Source organism: Lithobates pipiens, unplaced genomic scaffold (assembly GCF_037356315.1).
Source record: "Lithobates pipiens isolate NorthernLeopardFrog02 unplaced genomic scaffold, aLitPip1_a1.2 Scaffold_11, whole genome shotgun sequence".
In the NCBI taxonomy this organism is placed as follows: domain Eukaryota; kingdom Metazoa; phylum Chordata; class Amphibia; order Anura; family Ranidae; genus Lithobates; species Lithobates pipiens.
In genome coordinates this window covers 1,197,896-1,214,279 of record NW_027507696.1, presented here as the reverse complement: position 1 = coordinate 1,214,279, position 16,384 = coordinate 1,197,896, and the positions used below count along the sequence as shown (strand labels likewise).

General features: G+C 42.8%; 1 protein-coding gene across 1 annotated transcript; it reads left to right on the top strand.

Moving 5' to 3' along the window:
• Positions 1 to 432: 432 nt before the first annotated feature.
• LOC143959313 (glutamine synthetase) lies at positions 433 to 11,038 on the top strand. Its single transcript, XM_077468004.1, has 7 exons — positions 433 to 594; positions 3,532 to 3,713; positions 4,972 to 5,133; positions 6,145 to 6,291; positions 7,622 to 7,749; positions 8,191 to 8,390; positions 9,616 to 11,038. The coding sequence occupies exons 2-7, from the start codon at positions 3,548 to 3,550 to the stop codon at positions 9,935 to 9,937; spliced, it is 1,125 nt and encodes a 374-aa protein (XP_077324130.1). The 5' UTR covers positions 433 to 594; positions 3,532 to 3,547; the 3' UTR covers positions 9,938 to 11,038.
• The last annotated feature ends 5,346 nt before the right edge of the window (positions 11,039 to 16,384 follow it).

Genomic DNA, 16,384 nt, shown 5'->3' with positions numbered 1-16,384 from the left:
TACAGGGAACAGCGGTGACATCGCTGGCTCCTGTGTCAGGTAAGTGACACATAATGGACTACTATGTGATGCGATGCGATGCATAGTAGTCCTTTATGCTTTACCTTTGCAGGGAATGAAAGAGGAAATAAACTCATCAGGGTTTACTTCCTCTTTAAAAATATGATTTGGGGGTTCTGAGACACTTTCTAGCAAAAAACTCCCAATTTTTACATGTATGTGAGAAATGTCAGAATTGCCCTGGGAGGGGGGAGGGGGGGTGTCAGGTGGTTAATAATATAAAAGTGATATAAAGAATAAAGGGACATGGAAAGTGAACGGCGGTATTCTGAGTGTTGAGGAAATCGCATTGTGGAAGGAGATGTGGAATGTGGATGTTGTTGTTGTAGAGGGCGGTGGGCGGGACAGTGAGGGCGCTGGGCACGCCCTTCTCTTATTACTCTCCAGTTACAACAGACGTGTGGGCGTGTCCTGTAGGTGTCATCCGCTATAAGAGTGCGTGGATCCCCCGGCGGAGCCTCAGTGAATCGGTGACATCTGATTCCCGGAGGACGAGGGGCTCGCCGCGGCTACTGCATCCCCCCTGCTAATAAGGTAATGTTGGGTCTCATCGCTTCTATGGGTGGTGCGATGTGCCACGCTGGCATCCTGTGCCCAGCCGTCCTCTACCGGCTGCTGAACTCTTCCTATCATTAACCCTTCCAATGCCCGCTGACCATGTGCCCAGGAGAGGACTGCACCGTCCATTGACCCCCAACCGGGAGATCCCCTCCCCCCCCCCCCTCCTCCATAGAGCATTGTGTGAATGGCTCTGCTGGGGCTCATACACTCTCTCCCCCCCCCCCCCCCCCATATATATATATATATATATATATATATATATATATATATATATATATATATATATTATACTTTTATTTTTTTTGCACATTATCCATTGACTTGCAGTCAGATTCTCCTCTCTGTCCTGTGATCTTATTTGGCTCTGAATCTTCCCGATTTGTCGGGCAATACAAAGCCCGATGTAGGAAGCGGTTGGAATCTCTTATTAATGAGTTTTGTTGGGATCCTGATGAAGGGGATCTTTATGAAAATGTTTTGTGTTTGGGATTTCCCATTGTTTTTATGAAACATTCCCTCCCATCTGCTGTTGTAAAATTCGGCCTCTTAAACATATATATATATATATATATATATATATATATATATATATTCTCTATCTCTCTGCTTTGTGCTAAGGTGGGGGACATATAAAAACATATAAAACTGCAGGATCACTGCTGATTCTAATTTGTTGCTTTAAACTTTTTAGACAGATTGTTACTCATTCAGACTAGAAACATTGTAACAACTGTGAGTGTGTGTGGTGGTTTTTTTATTTGGTGTTTGTTTTTTGTGTGTGTGTGGTTTTTTTTTTTTTTTTTTTTCTCACCATTTCTTGGTCATTTTTAATCTAACTAACTAAATGTGATTTGATAAGGATTTTAGTTGTCTGACTTGGTATAGTGTATTGGTTAAAAGAAATCCATAAAGTGTGTGTATCTCTATATATATGGGGTTTGTACCGCAGAGCTTGCATTCTATGTAGTTGGGCTTCTTAGTTGGAAGGGCTGAAAACAATGGGAGTTGTTTATCAGGTTAGTTGAGCCTCTCTGGGCTTCAAATGGTTAATTCCCATCCCCCATTGTCCCTGTACCAGTAGGGGACTGCTCTGTCTGGCTGTAAAGTTGAATAACCAGTTGGTTCCAGTTTTTTGGTTGTTCTCGCCCAGGATGGAAAGTCTGATTCTTCTTCTTCTCCGGGCGATTTGCTCTGCAAAGACTTGTGATGGGTGTCTGCTGATCTTGTTGTCTCCTTTAGAAGATAATTGGCCGTGTTTTAGTTTGTCCCGTCATCCGGAAGCCGTTTAGCACATTTTTCAGGCATTTCTCCATCCCCCGGGGGCAGTTTATGAATTTTGTCTTTTACTTCTGCAGACACTTTTTTGATTTACTAGCTGTGATTTACCCTGCTGATTGGGCAGATCATATCAAGGATTGGTTAGATTTTTAATGGTAAGGGCGGCCATACACCGCATTCCCCTGTCGACCTGTGGTTGTAGGGAAGAAATGTGCTCTGTATGGCCCGTCTGATGTCCCGTACACACGATCTGACTATTGCACAACCGTCTTCAGTTAATAGTCGCAAGTAGATAGCTAAATAAAGTCACAAATTCTTGTACGATAGAGATAAAAAATTCAGAAGTTATGTCGTGTGTTGTAATGTATTTGTATTGAATTTTCGGACGCCAACTAACTGAAAATCATACAATCTGGAATCTTATGAGGAAAATTTTTGTGAATGGTCATGATCGGCTGTTGAAAGTAGCATAATCCCGATCCGAAAATCGTACGATCTTTCCTGGGACAACTGTTTTTGTACGATATTCGGATAGTGTGTGTGTGTGTGTGTGTGTGTACAGGCCATTAGGCTGATCATACATGGCACAAATAGTGTGTGTGGGGGGTTTTTTTTTTTCCTTTTTTTTTTTTTTTTTTTTTTTTCATCTGAAATCATGGGTTGCAGGAAAGAAATTTACACAATTCCCCTGTGAATACAGACCGTGCTGAGGAATCGTCAAACGTTTTATCATGGCAAGTGAAGCCATCCACCACACCAAAAGATCCCTTCCCAGCCATACACTGTTCAAATCTTGTCTGGTTCAGCAGGATCCAGCCAAGATCTGAATCCTTAATGGGCAGGCTGAATGTACTAAGTTGAGCAATCTAATTTGGTACAACCAGCCTGCCGGATTCTCTTGCAATTGAGCAAAAGGAAATGTTTTGCTTCCATCCACACCCTAGCAAACCAATGGATGGACTCATTTACCACTAACCTGCCTATTGATTGAAAATTTGGCGCGGGGTCCTGCTGATCCATGTATGGCCAACTTAATGCATGGCAATCATGGAATTGCTTGAGAATATGGAGTACAAGTTGTCATGCTCCTCCTCTTCCCTCCCTCTGAGTGGCATCTATGCTCTGAATTCATGGACCATGCAGCATTATTTGCGTCCCATCAAAGGAAGTTGCTTTAGGTGGGTTTGCTGGCAGGATCAACTGGTATTTGTGGGACTTTGCAGGGGGACTAAGTACTGTTAGGTGCACTTCTTATATATATATATATATATATATATATATATATATATATATATATATATATATATATATATATTTATATATTATTTTTTTTTATGGGAGGCCCTAATTTGAAAATGGTGGGTTGTTGTGCTCCAGGTTAGTAGTTGGCAGCATGGCACGGTACTGCAGCTCTGCCAACAAGAATGTTGCTGGCTTGCAGTTTTGTAAGATTTTCAGGAAACTTCTGTTTCCTCCACAAACTCCCTCCTAGATTGTAAGCTCAAATGAGCAGGACCCTCTGGTTTCTCCTGTATTGAATTGTAACTGTACTGTCACGTCGTAAAGTGCTGCGCAAGCTGTTGGCTCTATATAAATCCTGTATTATATATTTTTTTTATTTTTTCTTTCTAGATCAGCAATCGCCACCATGTCTGTGTCACACAGTTCCAGGCTCAACAAGGGGGTGAGGGAGCAGTATATGAAGCTGCCCCAAGCGGGGATGGTCCAGGTGACCTACGTCTGGATTGATGGTACTGGAGAAGGGGTCCGCTGCAAGACAAAGACCCTGGACTATGAACCCAAGTCTATTGAGGGTAAGATGGCAGCCCTTCCCCCACTTTTACAGCTTGCTGGTCTTCCCACTGGACATCTGGACGCACTCTGAAGTGTAAAATTCCAAAGTCGCTGTAGCACACAGACATTTGTGCATGCTAAGACTATTTCAATCACGATTTTCCTTGTCCATGCAGCTAAAATATACCATACAGCTAGATATTGTAGTGCATTAAAGCCAAAAACCAAATCTGCTATTGTGAGGGTTGGTTCACGCACGCTGTTTTCTTATGACCCTTTTCTCCTACAGGAGTTGGGCTGCAGTCAAAACCTTTTTTTTTTTTTTGCACGTGTATTCATGCACATTTCTGCATCTGGAATTTAATGCTTTGTATTGGCCAGAATTCTAGCCATTGCAATGCACATTAAAGCTCACCCCCCCCCCCCCCCCCCCCCATTTTAACTTTAAATGCCCCTGTCTCTACTCCTCCTCGGTGTGTGGACATTGATTACCATAGAGGTAAAAAACGAATTCAAAACTCCTGTAATACCCCTTTCACACCAGGGTGTTTTGCAGGCGCTATAGCGTTAGAAATAGTGCCTGCAATCCATTCTAAAATGGCTGCACCATTGTCTGTAGTGTGATTCCCCCGAGGGCTTTCACACTGGATCGGTGCGCTGGCAGGACGTCAGGGAAAGTCCTGCCAGCAGCTTCTTTGGCGCGGTGTGTTTACCGCTCCTCCCCATTGAAATCAATGGGGCAGCGCTGTAATACCGCCGGCAAAACACCGCTATTGCGGTGTATTGCCGGCGGTTTTGACAATTTCTCAGCCGCTAGCGGGGGTAAAAGCGCACAGCTAGCAGCCAAAATGCGCCGTAAATCCGGCTGTAAAACGCTGCTAAAAATAGACCACCGACACCATGGGCGGCGTGGTGTGATGAAAGGAGTCTAAAAGCAGCAGTTTGTGTGCAAGAGGCCTAAAGTGGAGTATGCAGAGCTAGTATTGGATCTCTTCCAATTTTTTTTCCAAGAAACTGTTTGTTTATTTTGCATCCATGGAAACATCCACTTTACCTTCCCTCTTAAGGGAGGGGGGGGGGGAACCTTCATCAGCACTCTTGAAAAGATCAATGAATATTTTATTCAACCCTTAAGTGTGTAGCAAAAAATGACTAACCAGGAAAATGTATTGATGTGCCTCAAAGGTGATCAGCTGTAATATGAATATTGTCCTCAACTCTGCCATGTGATCTCTAACCTGGTATTCCTGCTAACTCTTCTTCCTCTTCTTCTATTAGAGGTCCCAGAATGGAACTTTGATGGCTCCAGCACATATCAAGCTGAGGGCTCCAACAGTGACATGTACCTTGTCCCCGTCCAGATGTTTCGTGACCCTTTTTGCCTGGACCCCAACAAGCTAGTCATGTGTGAGGTCCTAAAATACAACCGAAAATCGGCAGGTACAGTACCACTAATTGGAGAATCTGTGAACACGGGACATTTAAACTGACCACTGGTGGCTCTACAATTACATCTAGAATTCTAAGTATTGCTTAGTTTGGCAGTTTCTGCATTCCTATGTAGTGATAACAACCATCTGTAGGGGGTACTCGTTATGGCATAGTGTCTGCTCATCTTCTAAAGGAACCCTTTCAGGGAAACCAATTTTATTTGCTGTGGTGCAGAGTATATAAAATGCTGAGCACGTTCTGCTATCATTGCGAGGACTGCAGTACTTTTTGGCACTTATGGATGACCTTAAATCTCCTCCACTTTGGAGACATTTCTGCCACCACTAGAACATTGCTGAGCAATTTCACAGTTTAGATTGGGTAGTAGGAGTAATGAGTGATTGACTTCTATATTTTGGAAAGGTGCTTGGTAGGATCCCACACAGCAAAAGCACTTTGTACCGTTCTAAAATTCCAAACTATGTTGGCTTTGAGTGGTGTCTACATGACCTTCCACAAATCCTTGGGACACGATGACATGACTTGTATAGATGCTCATCAATATTAAAGATTTTTATAGGTTTAGCAACAAGTGTTAAAGCTGTACTGGGGTTTAGCTTCCTCCCCAAAGTGCAATCAAGAACATACTTTTGGGTTAACTGGAGATGGTTAATTGGCACGTGGTCACATTGTGGCAGGGAATGTAGGCTTTTTCAGATGGGAAGGGCGGATGAAATTGATTTCTGTATCTATAAAGTGGTAATGGGGGGGGGGGGGTCTTGGTTGAAGATGGTATTAAATGGAGCTTGCAGAATGCGCCTAAAGTGGTTGCGTACATGTATTGTATTGGGCTTTTTGAATCAAAGGGGAAAAACTTTGCTGTGCAGCTTGTCGGAAAGGTGCGCCCTATCACGTCATCACGTTGTGGAGATGCAGACCTCATCCTTGTTCCGTGTACACAACTTTAGTGTTTACTTTGGCAGATGCTGGAACTTTATTGACTTTGTTTTCTCCTTCCAGAAACTAACCTGCGTCACACATGTCGGCAAATCATGGACATGGTGGCTGATCAGCACCCATGGTTTGGCATGGAACAAGAGTACACCCTTCTTGGTATTAATGGACATCCATATGGCTGGCCTGAAAATGGTTTCCCAGGACCACAAGGTTAGTTTTTTTTTTTTTTTTTTTTTTTTGAGGGATTTGTTAAACTGTAAATCAGAAATTTACGTGGAAAAGGAACATATAGCTCTCAATGGCTCACCATAATAGTGACCTCTTGCGTTTTTGAAGTCAACTGTTATTCAGGTCCATACATAATCTACAGGAGGAGCCTGTGAATTGCACATGTAATACTCCATTGCAAACAAGAAACAAACATTCTTCTTTGCAATACTGGTGCACTTTGTTTAATACAAAAGGTGAATGTCTATTGCACTACAAAACATTCGGGGGGGGATTCTTGGTACCCAAGGTCCTTGGCAGATCATGGGACTCCTGAATGTTGAGAGATAACAGAAGTGCCATCTGTCTCTCCTGCGCAGCTCGTCATGTGACTACTTCAGGGCGTTTAATCACTCTCCTGTCCTCATTAGCAGCTGATGGGGCTATTAGCTGTGTAAATGTTGGGTGTCATTTATGTTGTGGAGTCCACATTGTACATGTGACAATCTGATGTTAAGGATTGTAGACAATTAAGGTCTCAATTCAAGTAGCTGCAATCCTGGCTTTCAGTTATAGGCAGTTTCAATTAAATTGCTCCAGAATTATAACATTTTGGAGTCCCTTGCAATGTGTGTTTTGATGCACCTACAAGGTCTAACCGATGTAGATGTGGACTAACCCAGTTAAAGTGGAAGTAAACCCATCGAATTAAACAGTTAAAGAAAAAAAAGGCATGCCGGGAATGCTAACTGCACATTGGCTGTGCTCTCAGCCAAACTATCAAACCATCCAATGGCTGGTGTCATAACGAATCACATGTGCAGCACCATGGCAGTTGAAGATTAAACAGAGGCAAAGATGGCAGCTTCCTTGGCTGAAAAACGAAAGGGGCGGTTACTTCCACTTTAAAAATAAAAATAAAAATTTGCTTTGCGAGAATCTACAAATTCTGGGTCGAGCCCAGGACTTGAAACCGGGACCTGTGACTAGTAAGCCACGGTTTCATAAATGGATAGCTGCTGAATTGTGGTCCCAAGGCACCAATGTTTACGGGGCTTTAGCAGAGCTTTCTACAGCAGGCAATGGTTATCTGAAGGTGTTTGCAAATATTTTGGCCATAAAAATTACAATTATCCAGAGCATTTAATCAAAGTATAATTTTGGATTAAATGAGAATTGTGCTATTTTGAGCTGTTGCTGGACGACTGTGGTTTGTACATTGAGAACTTACCAGAGGCCACAGATCTCCACGTTTAAAAGTGTTTGTAGATTGAATTAAAACTCACATGATTATTTTTGCTTTCGAACTGATGGTCTTTGGTGTCCCTTGCAGGTCCCTATTACTGTGGAGTCGGTGCAGACAAAGTCTATGGAAGAGATATTGTGGAATGCCACTACAAAGCCTGCTTGTATGCTGGCATCAAAATCTGTGGCACAAATGCAGAAGTTATGCCATCACAGGTAAGGATAAATGACCCATTCTAAAATCCTGACACCATCTGTGAGGGCCCATTTCCACTATTACTATTCATTTCTTGAAACACTAAACATGTCCAGCAACTTTATTATTTTTTCCTGCAATTGCTTTACATTGGCAGATTCGTAGAAGCCAATGGGGGCATATAACATGCATTGGCAACATTTATTTTGCCGTGGTCAATGGTGGTTAACCTGATCTGCTCCACATTCTAATTAAAAGCACATTGGGGAAACTTGTATCTCAAAATGCTAAATGTCCTTGCACTAGATTCACATGTCTATTCACACAGATCTAAATGGACCCTAAAACCAATTGAAAGTCTGCTTTGCCCAAGATGGGATAGGGCTAAATTTCCATGTCATGTGCAAACTGTTAGACTATAACTAACTAAACAATCTTCTTTTTTTTTATCTTTTCTATAGTGGGAGTTTCAAGTTGGACCCTGTGAAGGGATTGATATGGGAGACCACCTTTGGATGGCTCGCTTCATCCTACACAGAGTATGTGAGGACTTTGGTGTTGTGGCAACGCTGGACCCAAAACCCATGACTGGCAACTGGAACGGAGCTGGTTGTCACACAAACTACAGCACAGAAAACATGCGGAAGGAAGGAGGACTGAAGTGAGTCTCCCAGGCAACTTTTTGGGGCTGGAAGAAACCAGCAATGCTTCTAAAAGTCTTTATAAAAAAAAAAAAAAAAAAAAAAATTGGGTTCCAGGAGGAAATGGTTTAAACCAGTGGTCTCCAAAATGTAGCCCATGGGTCATATGCGGCCTTTTACCTACACTTCTTCCACCCTTTTTTTTTTTTTTTTTTTTTTTCTTTCCTCTTCTGGCCCTCTGGGGCAATGCCTCCCACTAATGCCAACAATAACACTATGCTTCTCACTCCCACCAAAGATGGGGCACTATTCCTTCCATAATTTTCTACTCCTAAGTCTGAGGGGCAGTAAATGTTGTGTTTTTTTTTTTTTTTTTTTTTTGTGTCAAAGTTTGGAGCCCCCTGGTTTAAACTATCTTTTTGGTCTCGGCCTTTGTATGCCACAGTAAAAACAAAAAAAAAAAAATTTCCAAGATCTAATTAGATATTTTATGCAATAAACCTGTAGGCTCCTATTTCTGAAAATGCTGATTCTTGGCTTCATTACAGTGAGTTGGTGACAAACCCTGTTACACCACTTTTACCTACAGGTAAGCCAGGCTTTCTTGTAGGTACCTTGAATATCTCCTAAACTGCAAGTTTAGGAGAGATTTTCAGTATATGAGCTGCTGTCTGCGCATGCGCACTGAAGATGCAGGCCACTGGTGCCGTTTCTTCATGAGTCATGCTGTGAGCGGTGGCTCCAATCTGCATGCATGCGAGTGATGTCATCGCGGCAACTAGTATAGTCGGTAGAAGGCCAGCAATGGCAGCCTAGAGGTTACACTTCTGAGAAATATATATATATATATATATATATATATATATATATATATATATATATATATATATATATATATATATATATATATATATATATATATATTGATCATTAAGAATACTAATCAATCATAATTAATGTTGCCCGCTATCACTAGAGCCAAGATGTTGATAAAAACAAGTGCTTTTTGTTACCATTTTACAGTAATCCTTATTTTATATACTCCATATTACTTGCGGTAGTCTCATTTGATGGGTGTTAGATTTTCACAAAGCATGGAATAGTTCAATGTTTCACATTACTAAATGACGAAGCCCTTAGTGTTGGCAGTGACCAATTCTATCCATGTTTAATGGTGTTCTATTGATTCTACAATGACCTGTTAACACACCAGTTTGATTCAGCATTTCCTTCTTGTCCCTCCAGACACATTGAAGAGGCCATTGAGAAACTAGGAAAGCGTCATAACTACCACATCTGTGTTTATGACCCACGAGGTGGTAAGGACAATTCCCGACGCCTGACTGGGCAGCATGAAACCTCCAGCATTCATGAATTTTCAGCTGGTGTGGCCAACCGTGGTGCCAGTATTCGAATCCCACGCCAGGTCGGGCAGGAAGGCTTCGGCTACTTCGAAGATCGCCGCCCAGCAGCCAACTGTGACCCCTACGCCGTTACTGAAGCCTTGGCCAGGACGACCCTTCTGAACGAAACGGGAAGTGAAACTAAAGACTACTCCAAGAATTAAATGTGGGGGCTGGACCCACCCAGTAGATTCCATCCATTTTTTTTTTTTTTTTTTTTGCATCTTCCATCTCAGTCTTTTTAGTGGGTTGGTCAGCTCAGTTGCAGGCTCACAGCTAAGTTGTCTCTTGCAGAAAAAGTTTCCAGGGTGTCTGTGATGCCCACTCTTGTCTCTCCCTAAAGAGAGGCTGACATGGCTTCATTTAAAAAAAAAAAACTGATATGTCTAGTCTTAAAGGGGTTGTAAAGGTAAATTTTTTTTTTTTTTTTTTTTCTACATAGGTTCCTTTAAGCTAGTGCATTGTTGGTTCACTTACCTTTTCCTTTGATTTCCCTTCTAAATTATTTTTTTTTTTGCTTTGTCTGAATATCTCACTTCCTGTTTCTCCTCAGTAAACTTCTCACCATCATCCGAGCTGGTGGTTAGTCAGCCAGAACAGCTTACTGAACAGCTTACTGGGGTGAAACAGGAAGTTAGAAATTTAGACAAAGAAAACAAAGAAAAAAGCATTTAGAAGGGAAATCGAAGGAAAAGATAAGTGAACCAACAATGCACTAGCTTAAAGGAAGCTATGTAGAAAATAAAAAAAAATTACCTTTACAACCCCTTTAAGGGAAAGACTGAAACTGTGTCCAGAGACAAATAAGCTGAGGGTGAAAGCAAGGCTGGCTGCCAAACTTGCTCCATTGTTTTAATCTGTTTGTTACTAATCTTTCTGTACAGTTTCTTCCACTTTGGAAGGCTGAGGGCATAGATCGTTATAGACTGAAAGCCAGTGGGATGGCTTATCTTCAGAACTCTTAACGAAGGGAGTGGCTAATAATTGCACTCCTTAAATGGATTTTTAATGTGTGACCTACAAGGACGATCATCAACCTGCTGGTCGGTGGGGGGGGGGGAGAGAGTTGTTGTTTTTTTTTTTTTTTTAAAGATCCCTTGATACCTCCATCCCACTTTGTGGGGTGTTTATTTTAAAGCTCCAGTACAGTCATGTTTGGGTCTGAACTAAATTTCCTCAGAAGAGGGTTTTATTGTAAACTATGTATTAACATGTGACTGGTTTTGGGTTTTTATCACTTGAATAAAGCTGGGGAAAAAAATCAACCATGTGTGTTAATGAGTGGACAGAAATATAGGCCAGGCAACAACTTGAAGATGTGACAACTCTTTGCTCTGAATGTTGGTGACCATTTTCTGTAGTGAGGTTTTTTTTTTTTATCTTTTTTTTGGGGGTTCTGTCATTGTTTTCTACCTGTGGTAGCTGTGAAACCCATCATTGTGGTGTGGCTGCATTTGGATTCCATTCTATCCACCCAGGACCATGGACTTTGTAGCTGCAAAGTATGCAGTACATACAGTATAATGCCAATACATGCAACACTACTCCAGTATTTAGGACCTTTTTCATTATAGAAACAAAAAAGCAGCAACACTCTATATAATTTAGTGCAAGATGATGGTCCTCAGGAAAAATCCAAAGACCGTGGTAAAAAGATAAATGTGCAGTAGCAAGTAATCCTGGTTATCCATACTCCACCATCAATTGTGTGGGAGAAATACAAACTCGCCAAATGTCTACATAAAATGAGCCGTGTAACAATCGGATTCCTTGGGTATCTGAAGAGGGCGATTCTCAGCTCAAGAAATATCTCCTTGCATTGATATACCAAAGAAACTCAGGAGCAGAATGTTTATCATAGAGCAACAAGTTTATTGCTCGTCCGCATCAATGTCCCTTCTGGTTTTCGTGGTTCTGACCTCTGGTGCTTTAGGAATGCCCGCCGCACTTTGGAAAAACTGCTTTTTAACTTGGCTGGCTGTACATGTTGGTACTGACTTGTAGCACCCTACTATATAATTTGGCAAAAATCTGGGTTTGTGGTGAGCATTAGGATTTCCACAATCAGTACCTCTTATTTATTTATATATATATATATATATATATATATATATATATAGTGATTTCTTTGCAAAATGGCCTGCAAGTTTGTGTGTGGGGAACGGATGAAATGGGAAAGCAGAGGGACTGTGAAACCCCCAGGTATATTTTCACACAATGGGAGCCAGATGGTTCTTAACACAAGTATATGGTGGCACAGATGCATATGAGGAACATGACTTGTTTGGGTACCATTGTAACTTAATACAGTAACCCCTGAGCGCCCCCCTTGTCTGTTTGGGGTACAGAAGAATTCATCTATATGCTGTGGTTATTTGGAGTGGTAGAGTAGCTGAATAAGATGCAGGGCTCATATTGCTCAGTCCACAAAAAAATGCTGTGTATTGTCTGCCCACAATCTGACTCGGCATGCACAGGCTGTTGTTTTGTACTTGCACATAACATGGAATAATGTGCGTTAAATGCACTACATGCTGTTCTTCAGCTTCTCCATTGTTTATTGAACTACAAAAGAGAATTTTTTTTTTTAGCATTTTAAAAAGTCCCTGACCCTTTCCAAAATGCAGAGACACATTGATGCGAACAGGTTCCATAGGAATCCATGTTAAAAATGAGGTCCTGCGTTTTCTGCAAAAAGCATGACAAAACGTATTGGACGGAAGAGCTTGTACTTGACTGATCCCCCCCTGCTCAGGTTGTGGACTGTTCCGCGGTATCCTCACATTTGATGCGGGGCTTTGGTCATTGAATTTCGGACCTTTAGAACACTATGGTGAGGAGATGCTATGGGGACCAGTCCATAGCATCTATGGGACTTGAGATATATATGTGTATAAGGGGTCCCACGTAGTCCTCTACGGTGGTCCTCTTCTCCCCCTCATCCTCGGCCAAATGCCATGGTATCCTACTCGTGTACACTTTTTGCAGAACGGGGGGGGGGGGTTGTGTGCGACAGCGTACACAGCACACCAGTGTGCAGGCGGCTATTTTGAAAAGCCCAGAGCGTCAGAGCCCTGTAAGCAGATGGACAAAGAGCTGTGGGCAGTAAGCATCCTAAAGTGGTCGGATACAGGCAAATCTTATGCCACGTACACACGACTGGACTTTGACAGCAAATCCGTCGGACCTTTGTTGTCCAAAAATCTGATGGACTTTAGAAATGGAACATGTTTCAAACTCCACCGGACCCAGTTCCTATCGAGAAATCCACTCTTGTGTATGCTAGGGCAGCTATTGGCTACTGGCTATGAACTTCCTTATTCTAGTCCAGTCGTACGTCATCACGTTTGAATCCATCGGACTTTGGTGTGATTGTGGGTGGCCAAGTCCGTTCATTTGGAAAAGTCAGTCGGGAAGACCATCGGACCTAGTCCGTCAAAGTCCGGTCGTGTGTACTCGGCATCAGGTTGTGCAGTATTGAGTATATATGTATATTATAAGACTTTAGCACAACAGTGATTGCATATGTACTAGTACCTCTGCTTTGTAGTTTGGGACTATGTCTCATCATAAGAGGACCTCAGGGAGAGGTAATAAAGGCACAAAGAAATCACTGCCTAGGTCTAGGGGTCCTAAAGATGCCTGTAGATTACCATCCCCCTCTGCAAGACTGGAGCCAGCCTCACAGGATGAGTCAGTGCCAATGTCATGTTTTGCAGCCTCTTCCAATGTTGCAGCCCCAGCATATGTCACAGAAGACTCCCTTAAGGCTACATTGGAAGGAAGGGTTATTAATTTTACTACAGCTTCCTTAAAAGATAGTAGAAAAAGGGGTAGATCCCCCTCCCTCTGCTGCAGTTTCTCTTTCAGATGATTCTTCTGACAAGGAGGAAAGATCCCTATCCAGGGATAGGGATCAAGAGCAGCCAGATGAATCCGAGGAAGAGGAGAAAGTTTCTACCTCTCAGGCACTCAAGAGGCAGGTCCAGTATTATACTGAGTTGGTGCGTAGCATATTCAGGCTGCCCTCTGCTGAGGTTGCCACGTCCTCTATTTCCTCCTTGGGGGCCAAAAAGATCCCACAGACTGCCTTTTACCTTTCCAATTCATCCTTTAATGGATAAATTGTTGTATGAGGATTGGGGACATCCCAATAAACAGTTTTCTATGCTTTATCCTGTGGAGGAAAGCTTCACCAAGAAGTGGGAGGTTCTCTCTCTTGTGTGAATGAAAGCATGACCTGTCCTCTGGACAATGCTCAGGTATTTAAGGATCCAACTGATAAGCTGGAAACTTTATTAAAAGCCTCCTTTTTCATGGCTGGCACTGTAGTCCAACCTACAGTCGCAGCCGTTGGTTTATGCCAATTCCATAAGGAACGAGTTAAGCAGATGCTTAACCTCCTTCCCAGTGAGGAAGTGGAGAATTATGCAGACCTTCCTCAAGTTCTGTGTTTTATGATCGATGCCATTCTGGATTCAGTCCAACAAGCATCTTGTTTGTCTCTCCTGTTAATGCACATGTGCAGGTCTCTGTGCCTTAAAGCGGTAGTAAACCCGCAATATTTATTTATTTATTTTTTTTTTTTTTTTTTTTTTTAAACCTGCAAAGCAAAATGCATAATGAGCTAGTATGCACCGCATACTAGCTCATTATGAAATACTTACCTTAGAACGAGGCCACAACATCTGGCCCGATCCACGCCAAGGGAGCTGACATGCTCCCTCTGCGTTTCTTCCGGGTATCGCAGCTCCGGCGCTGTGAGTGGCCGGAGCCGCGATATCGTCACTCCTGCGCATGCGCGCGGGAGATTTCATTCCGGCCGGTCGGCCACTGCCGGATTTTCAGGCCGAGAATCCCCTTGTGCGCATGCGCCGCTGCAGTCAGCGGCGCATACCGAGGGGAATATCTCCTAAACCATACAGGTTTAGGAGATTTTTTTTTACCTACAGGTAAGCCTTATTATAGGCTTTCCTGTAGGTAAAAGTTAAAAATTTGGGTATACAACTACTTTAAGCATTGGGCAGATGAGCTAGCATTCAAGAAATATTTAACTGAATTCCCATTCAAAGGGGAGCTCTTGTTTGGGGATGATCTGGATACATTCATCCAGATTACTGGTGGTAAATCTACGCTTTTACCAATTGAAAAGAGTAAACGGCCATCATTTAAACATTCTCTTTCCCCATACCCTAGAGCAGTGATGGCGAACCTTAGCACCCCAGATGTTTTGGAATTACATTTCCCATGATGCTCACCTACACTGCAGGGTGCAAAAGCATCATGGGAAATGTAGTTCCAAAACATCTGGGGTGCCAAGGTTCACCATCACTGCCCTAGAGCATCAAGCTCTAGGCAGTGGCGACGGCCTTCCCAATCTAGTTCCAGAGGAAAGGCCCAAGGTCACGCCCAAAGTCAGAAGAAGACTCCGGAACAAAAATCTGCCAAGCAGGGCCCAACGCAACTGGAGCCTGGCGGGAAGAGGTTCAAGACAGATGGGTGGTTTCCTCAGTATCTCTGGGCTACATGCTAGAGTTCCAAGAGCTTCCACCATCTCAATTCATAAGGTTGAAGGCCTCCAGAGATCCAGTAAAGCGAAAGTTGCTTCTTCTGGCCTTAGATTGCCTACTATCCCAGGGGGTGATATTAGAGGTGAACCCAGAAGATCAGAGTTCAGGGTTTTATTCAAATCTCTTCACAGTTCCAAAACCAAATGGGGATGTCAGGCCCATCCTAGATCTAAAAGACCTGAATCAATTCCTGCACATTCAGTCCTTCCAAATGCAGTCAATCCGCTCAGTGGTCTCCACCCTTCAATGGGGAGAATTTATGGCATCAATAGATATCAAGGATGCATATTTCCATGTGCCAGTTTTTCCCGCTCACCAAAAATATTTAAGGTTTGCGGTAAGCCAACGCCACTTTCAATTTGTGGCCCTTCCTTTCAGTCTTGCTACAGCTCCTCTAGTTTTTACAAAAATTCTAACTTTGCTATTAGCGAATCTAAGAGCCCAGGGCATGTCTGTGATAGCTTATCCGGATGATTTGCTACTCATAGAGAAATCATTAGCACACCTAAACCACAGTGTTTAGACAGTGAAATATCTGGAAAGCCTAGGTTGGATTCTCAATCTAGAAAAGTCTTCCTTGCAACCGTTAAAGAGGTTGGAATATCTAGGCATGATCATAGACACCGCTCAAGGGAGGGTGTTCCTGCCAGAGCCAAAAGCCAAGGCCATAAGAGCTCTGGTCTGCCTAATATTAAGCTAAAAGAGTCCCTCCATTCGGCTATGTATGAGACTGTTAAGAAAGATGGTCACCTCTTTCAAGGCTGTTCCATTCGCCCAGTTTCACTCAAGGCCTTTGCAGAGAAGCATCCTCGTGGCTTGGAACAAAGAAACTTCATGACTTGGATCTTCCTATGTGCCTATCCCCAAGGATACTCCAAAGCCTCAATTGGTGGCTACGGACCAAAAATCTTTTGAAAGGCAAAACCTTTCTTCCACTACCATGTAAAATCGTAACCACAGATGCCAGCCTGATAGGCTGGGGAGTAGTTCTGGAAGAAACTTGCAATCAGGAAAGATGGTCCGTGGCCGAAAGGCTCTTGC

Excerpts from the sequence above, each read along its gene's own strand:
- LOC143959313 (XM_077468004.1), top strand. The coding sequence starts at position 3,548 with ATGTCTGTGTCACACAGTTCCAGGCTCAACAAGGGGGTGAGGGAGCAG. Across the intron at positions 5,134-6,144 it reads ATACAACCGAAAATCGGCAG|AAACTAACCTGCGTCACACA; the intron begins GTACAGTACCAC and ends TTCTCCTTCCAG. Across the intron at positions 7,750-8,190 it reads CAGAAGTTATGCCATCACAG|TGGGAGTTTCAAGTTGGACC; the intron begins GTAAGGATAAAT and ends TCTTTTCTATAG.